The sequence below is a fragment of the Petaurus breviceps genome, unplaced genomic scaffold, assembly GCF_028583685.1.
Source record: "Petaurus breviceps papuanus isolate PSGF00001 unplaced genomic scaffold, PetGlider_PUasm1.0 103, whole genome shotgun sequence".
NCBI lineage: Eukaryota > Metazoa > Chordata > Mammalia > Diprotodontia > Petauridae > Petaurus > Petaurus breviceps.
The window spans coordinates 2,363,043-2,370,347 of record NW_027185588.1 but is presented as its reverse complement, the minus strand read 5'-3'; the positions used below and the strand labels follow the sequence as shown (position 1 = coordinate 2,370,347).

General features: G+C 49.6%; 1 protein-coding gene across 1 annotated transcript in view; it reads left to right on the top strand.

Annotated features, from left to right (window-relative positions):
* The first annotated feature begins 1,924 nt into the window (after nt 1–1,924).
* ARHGEF18 (Rho/Rac guanine nucleotide exchange factor 18) overlaps nt 1,925–7,305 on the top strand; it is a 98,217-nt gene continuing 92,836 nt past the window's right edge. Inside the window, exon 1 of the mRNA XM_069091714.1 lies at nt 1,925–2,240. Within this exon, the coding sequence (XP_068947815.1) occupies nt 2,165–2,240 (76 nt within the window). The 5' untranslated portion in view covers nt 1,925–2,164. The remainder of the gene's footprint in view (nt 2,241–7,305) is intronic.

Genomic DNA, 7,305 nt, shown 5'->3' with positions numbered 1-7,305 from the left:
AACATGTAATTGGGGCCAGGAATGCCAGGGCTGTTAGATCTTCAAGGTCTAACAGGAAGTCCATCCCTGAGACACTAGGGTCCAAGCCTCTATTACAAAAAAATAACCCCCTTCTGATTAAGGAGAAGGTTGACAACTCATAAGAAGAGAAGGGCCCACCAAAAGATTACATCACCCAGCCCCTGCCCATAACTACTAGTGCACAGTATGCTGCTTTCCCCTGGGTGAAGCCCCTGCATCTAGAAACCTATGATGAGGTTCACCCCATGAGCCATCCTGAGATACAGGCCCTTCTCAAGGACTTCCAGCAACAGTCCAAAGAGAAAGCTGCAGCTTTCTGCTGCTTTTTCTAGCTCGATTGCCTAACAGTGAGGTTCTCCAATTCATCCCAGTTGATCAATCACCTCTATGCTAAAAACTGATAATCCTGCTCCATCAGTCTTCTGGAGTTGTGATTGGTCTTTACATTGGTAAGAGTTCTTAAGCCTTTTCACAGTTTCGTCCTTGTCTCCTCCTCCTTCTCCTCCTCCCCTCCTCTTCCTCCTCCTTCCCTCCTCCTCCTTCTCTTTCTCTTCTTCCTCCTCCTCCTCCTCCTCCTTCTCCTTCTCCTTTTCCTCCTGTTCCTTCTCCTACTTTTTCCCCTCCTCCTCCCAGCTCAAGTGTTCTAAGTTCTTTATTCAAAGACCCCCTTATTGCTCTGGTATTCTAGGCTCTAAATCTCTTCCCAACTGTGACATTCTCTTTTCTAAGAGTTCTCCCAGCTCTGACATTCTCTGTTCTAGGGGCCCTCCTAGCTCTGACATTGTATGTTCTATGTTCCAGCACCCTTCTCTTACCTAGCATTGTCTTCTAACACTGTTTAAATTATGGAATTTAGAATTATGGAAATTAGGAAGCATCAAGAAGGGGGAAGAACATTGCATTTGATATCAGGACTAGCTCCACCACTTTCTACCTATGTGTGAGACACTGATTCTCAGACAAAAATTTTTCTTTCTTTTTTTTTGCATCATGGACCTTTGGCAGCCTGTTGAGGCCTATGAATCTCTTCTCAGACTCATATTTTTTTTAAATGCATAAAAATTAAATACATTGGATTGCAAAGGAAACCTCTTCATATTAAAACGTTCACGGCCCCCACATTAAGAGCTTCAATTCCAAGGGCACTTCCCACTCTGACATTCAATAGCCCATGACCTTTCAACCATCTAAGTATTGGTAATGAATCCCAGAGAACATCCTTATTCCAAATGAGACTTTCAATGCCTTAGTCCACCAAGGTATGGAACTAATGATTGACTATGAGGCCTTCCTCTGGCACAACGTGGCAACCATTTGTCCTCCCTCTTGGAGGTTTGGCCCTTACCATAAGCCCTTGGCCAAATAAACCCGTGTGTGTGTGTGGGGGGGTGTTTGAGGCTTTTATGCCACCAGATGGCAGCACTGAACCAAAATATAAGGTCCCCCTCTTGGTCTGAGCAATGCTAAGACCCCAGGGGCAGTGAAACAGCCCAGACTTGTCACTTTCTGTTGGGTCCTAAGAGATCATTTACCCCAATCATTGGGTCCAGTTTCCCTTATTAGATAAAATGGAGGCACTGAGAAGGAAATTGTCTAGTCCAAGGCCACCCAGAAGGTTAGAAGGGGTGCCTGTTCCCCCTTACCAACCCCCCTCAACCACCTGAGAAGGAGGGAAGGATTTTTCTGGGCTCCATTCCCAGGGTGGGAGGTACTCCTGGTTCCTGCCCTCCCCCAGCCCCTGTTTCTCAAGTCAGAAGACCAAGTGTGGGAAGCTGGGGCTCAGACTCAGTCCTAGGGAATCCAGGGCAGGGTTGATGGAGGGTCATCCTTTGAAGGTCACTGTTGGCAGATCAGGGAACTCTGAGTAGCCCAGGGCCCAGGGCCAGCTGGGGCCCCCGTGTAGCTCAGGTAGGGGCATTCCCTCCCCCAGCATCTATCTGCCTCTGGCTTTGGCTCCCATCAGCTGATCCAGGAGGGCTGAGCAGGCGGGTGGCGTCTCCACCCCCCTACCCCCCTCTTGGCAGCCCCTGTTCCAGGGCTGCAGCCCGAGCTAGAGCAGGCACTGTCTACTGGGTCCTTCCAGCTTCTGCAGGCAGAAGTTGCTCTTAGTCTGGCCCCATCCCAGTCCCCAGGGGGAATCCTGATGGCGGACTCTGTGCTCAATCACTCCTGGCCCTCTTTCTCAAAGCTGTGGATGAAGAGATGGAATTTCAAGAGAGGTATGGACTGGAGGAGGGGAGCCTTGTGCTTGGGGCACAGAGAAACACTCACATCCCTGTTTGCTCTTGTACAGAAGTCAGTCTTGTACCCATGGATGGTAGTGAGCACCTATTTGTTTGAGTTGTCTCTTCTTGGTCAGTGGGAGCGTTGGGTTCCTAGGTCTCTGGAGACGTTGAGGAAAAAGGGTATAGAACAGGCTAAGACCATCTGCCAAAGCCGGGAGGGCTTTGTAGGCTTCCTGAATCCTTGTGTCCTCTCTGGGCCCCAGCTGAAGGGGATAGACTTGCATAGGAGCTGGGACTAGAAGGAACAGCCCATAGAAGATCATCACCGCTATGGATCTGTGGCCTTACTCCGGTTTCTGGAGGTGAATGTCTCTCATACTCTAGTCTGAGGGCCTCATCTGCTCTCCCAAGCTCTGGGCTAAGCCTTTCTCCTTGGGCTAATCCAGGACTGTCTGTAGTTGTAGCTGGGGTTGCAGCAGCCTCACCCAGAGGAACAAGGGATGGATTTAAGTCAGAGGACCAGGGTTCAGTTCAGATCTTTGCTTAGATGACTTGTGGCTTTCTTGAGCAAGTCACCTCTGTGGGCCTCATCTTCCTTCTCTGTAAAATGGAAGGACTCTACCATTCCTTCCCTCTCCAAACCTATGATTCTATAACTTGAGACTCTGACCAACCCCGTTTTTCCCTCAGAGACAGTTTTTTTCTGGATTTCTTTTCTAGGGGTGCCAAATACTGTCTAGAATTATTTCTGGGGTCTGATAGCCTGGATCCAGAAGTCAGTTGGGCAAGTTGCTGTGGTGGGGAAAGGGAATGTAGTGGAGAGTATCAAACAGACCTGAGTTCTAGTCTGACTTACATGTGATCTTGGGTAAATCTCTGTTTCCCATGTGAAAAATAAAGGTATTGGCTTAGATGACCTCTTAGAGTTGGTTCAAAAACTAGTCAGCTTTTGGTCTCAGATTTGACTAAGGCTTTCTCTCTAGCACAGAGGAAATGTTTTGTGGGTCTCTCCCCCAAAAACACTGACAGTGTATTTAAGTCAACAGGGGGAAAATGAGGCACATCTTTGGAGGTGCCCATGGTGTCCTGGGTCTAAGAGTTTGCATTATCAGGCAAAGGGGGATAGGGAAGGAGATGAGCACTGATTAAGCACCTACTGTGTGCCAGGCATTGTGGGGATTAGTTGGAGCAAGAGGCAGCAGTCAGCAGGAAAGGAGATGAGACAAGATTGAAGACAAAGGTTAGTTATAGCAGGAGTCTGAATGGTCAGTGGGGATGGGACCCAATGGGATGGAGTCAGAGCAGGAGGCTGTGGGTGGTGGGAAGGGGGATGGGACAAGAGTAGGGCAAGGTCAGTCAGAATAAGGGCAAACAGTCAATGAGGAGGGGTTCAGGCTAGGCCAGAAAGGGGTCAGTGAGAGGTAGGTTAGGAAACCCAGGCTAAGGTAATGCAGAAATAAACAGACCTTCCTGGCACATGTTTTCCCCCTTAGTAATGCATTCCTTCCCCCTGGAGCAGGTCGGTGACTAAGGCTGAGCCCCTCCCCCCCTCCCCTCCAGTTAATGCTGAGTCCCCTCCCCTCCAGTTCCCGACAGCACCTTCTGTCAGGCCCCAAGCCTGGCACGTCTGGTCCCGTCAGACCTCACTCATTTATGCCACCTATCCAGTCCAATGTCCTTGTATGAGAGTGAGAGGGGGAGGCGGGGAAGGAGGAAGGAGCAGGGCCAACGTCACTCAAGGCTGTGATTTCATGGGTCTCTCTGTCCCACTCAGCAAAGCCTAAATGGCCACGTAATGTTCTTCATTCCTTCACCTTAAAGTTTTGATACCTGTTCGTAAGTAGGTCCCCGAAGAGCCCTCACAAAGACACCAGAGGGCAGAACTGGAGTTGGAGACACAGGCCTGTGTCTCAGAGAGGAAGAGTGAGCATGATGTTGAGCCAATGCCTTTGCCTTTCTGGGTCTCAGTTTCCCTTTCTGTAAAATGAAAAAGGTGGATTAAATGAAATTCTATAAAATGAAAAAGTTGGTCTGTGAGCCTTCTGCTTCCAGTTCTGGCAGGTGAGAGGGATGGATACAAGTTGTCCAAGCCGCTTTAGACTTGCCTAAGGGGACACTGAGCCCAGACTGGCCCTTTCTCTCAGGGCTGCTTTATCCTTTGTCCTTAGTCCAAGGGAAGGGCAAGCCAGGAATGGGGAAAAGGAAACAAGGACTTGGGTCCTTTGAGGAAATTGTGGTTCCTACCTCTTCCTCTTCCAGCCCTGATAAGCAGCTATGGGGGCAGAGGGTGACTTCAGGCATGGTGGTCAGAATGGAGCTGGGAACTGGAATTGGCTGAAGGCTGGAGATAAGGTTTGGTGAGAGATGGTGGTTAGGTTGGTGTTAGGGATGAGATAGGTTTGGGACATGGAGAAAGGGATAATGATGGGCTTAGAAATAGAGATCAGAGATAGGAGCATAGATTTAGAGCTATGGCCTTAGAGGCCATCAAGTTCATCCTCCTTGATTTATGGATGAGGAAACTGAGGCAAACAGTGTGAAGTGACTTGCCTTGGGTCACACAGCTAGTGTGTCTAAGGCAGGATTTGAATTCAGGTCCTCCTGAGTCCAAGCCCACCAGTACTTTGCCCACTGTGCCACCCAGCTCCTTCCTGGGAATGAGTTTTGAGGTATGGGATTGGTGATTGGGTTGAAATTGCAATAGGGTTAGAAATGGAGATAGAGATTAGGTTGGAGATCCAGAGATTAGGGTTAGAATGAGGATTGGATTGGGAATGGGGGGTCAGGACAAATCAGAAGATCATAGATTTCATTGAAACAGACCTTAGAAGTCATAGAATACCATCCCTCACCTTACAGATGAGGAAACTGAAGCATAAAGGGGTTAGGTGATGTGTCCAGGGTCACATATCTAGTAAATTTTTGAAGTGGGATTTGAATCCAGATCTTCCTGAGTCTAAGTCCAGTACCCTAGCTATTACATCATGCTGACTAGAATGAGGTAGAGATATAGTGAAGGGATTAGGAATTAGAGTGAATCTGATAGGGTTGGAGTTGGGAGGTTGAGGCATGGTTAAGAATGGAAATGGGGATGGCATTGGAAATGCGGTAATGAGTATTGGGTGGGGATAAAGATGATGGAACTGGCAGTGAGAATGGGCATAGACCAGGAATAGCAATCAAGTATCACTATCTAGATACACCTAGCTGAGCTCTCCACTTGATCCACAATCCCATTTTTCTGTGTCTGCTGCTGAAGAGGAATTGGGAAACTTTAACAATCCCCTGGAGAATATCAATTTCAAATATCTGTGCCCTTCATCTCAAGTTGGGTTTGGGGCTCAGCCTAGGACCAGGGAAAAAGAGGGAAGCTTCCTGATACTATGAATATATAACCTGGCACCTTTTTCTCAGCAATAATGTGTTCTAACCATTGAACTAACCTGGATTGAGCTAGCAGAGGACTGCTTTAGTGAATAGGTAATGCTTTGTGGTATTCAGAATCTACTTTCTAAAGGACTCCTCTATTTCACTTTCTGGTCTTTTCTGTCCCTATGTAAGCACATTTCTAGCCTTGCTGGTGTGCTCAGCCAGCCCTTCTTTCCAAGGGAAAGGTCAAGCTGATGAGCTGAGCCCTAGTCACTGATGGGGCTCTGATGTGTGCAGAAAGGAGTCTCTCTCTCTCTCTCTCTCTCTCTCTCTCTCTCTCTCTCTCTCCCCCCCCCCCCCCTCTCCCCTCTCCCCACCATGGGAGATGGAAGGTCTCACCCAGCTCATTGTCCCTATGGTCCACCCTCCTTGCTGCCCATCCTGCCCCACCTCCCAGGCCTATCCTAGATTATGGATTTAAAAGAACCTCCCCCTCCAGGCTGGGGAACAGTTGTGCTAACAATACCCATTTATGGTTTCCAGCTGCAAGTATGCTCTGGGAGGTTAGGGTGAAGGCAGCCTCTGTGGGGTGGCAGGGCTCCCTGGACTTTGGGAGAGGATGGTGGGGTGGGGACATGGCTTCATGAAGGAGGCAGAGGAGGACATGAGGGATACCTCTGTGAAGCTGAGGGAGCAAAGTGGGGAATGGGTAAAACTCAAGAGTGTTTTGGGGACAATGAGGCAGGGACCAAAGTTAACTGGTTTTGTTTTTTCTCCAGCCTCCCCCCACCCCTATGCTCCCCCTCACTCAACCCTGGACCAACCTTGGAGCAATCCACTCCCCAGGGTTCTTGGCTTTAATAGCCCCCACTGAGGCTAACTTGAAGCACCCCTTCCCCCTCCATTTGAGTTCAGGGAACAGCTAAGAAAAATCACTGTCTCCCACCCCACCAACGTTCTGGCAAATGACCCTCAGGGCCCAGCTCAGAGAAGGGGTTCTAATGGGGGATGTAATTCCTAGCCTGTCTTAGTCCCCACACTAGACTTCAGAAGTAGCCTTTAGGATGGAAAGCACCCTGGGCTGGGAGGCAGGAGATCCAGGTTCAAATATTGACTCTGTTACTCATCTGCTCAATGTCCTAAACGTGTGTGTGTGGGGGGAAGGGGTGCTTCAAGTTAGCCTCAGTGGGGGCTATTAAAGCCAAGAACCCTGGGGAGTGGATTGCTCCAAGGTTGGTCCAGGGTTGGGTGAGGGGGAGCATAGGGGGGGGGGGGGGGGGGGGGGGGGGGGAGGGCGGAGGGCTCATCTGCAAAATGGAGATAATAATCCTGACCCTGTCTACTTCCTGCTTCCTAGGTGGGGATGACTAAATCAGGGAAGCAAATTGTAAACTCTTTGGAGCAGCTTTGCACTGCAGGCAAAACGATGTTGTTAGCTGGGAGGAGAGGCAGCAGCCCCTAATGGAGGCTTTGCTCAGCCATCCAGAGCTGAATGGGCTCAGGGTTCTGGGACACCATATATGGGGGTTAGGTTAGGGCTGACAGTGAAGTTCCAAGGGGTGAGTTCTGTTTCCCTCTGTGGGACTTTCTGGGCTGGGGCTGGGCTGGCCAGGGACAGTGGCCTCTCTCCATGGTCCTGCCCTGGGGACATCCTGGCTCCTCCCTTTCCTTAATTGCAGAGTCCAGTCTC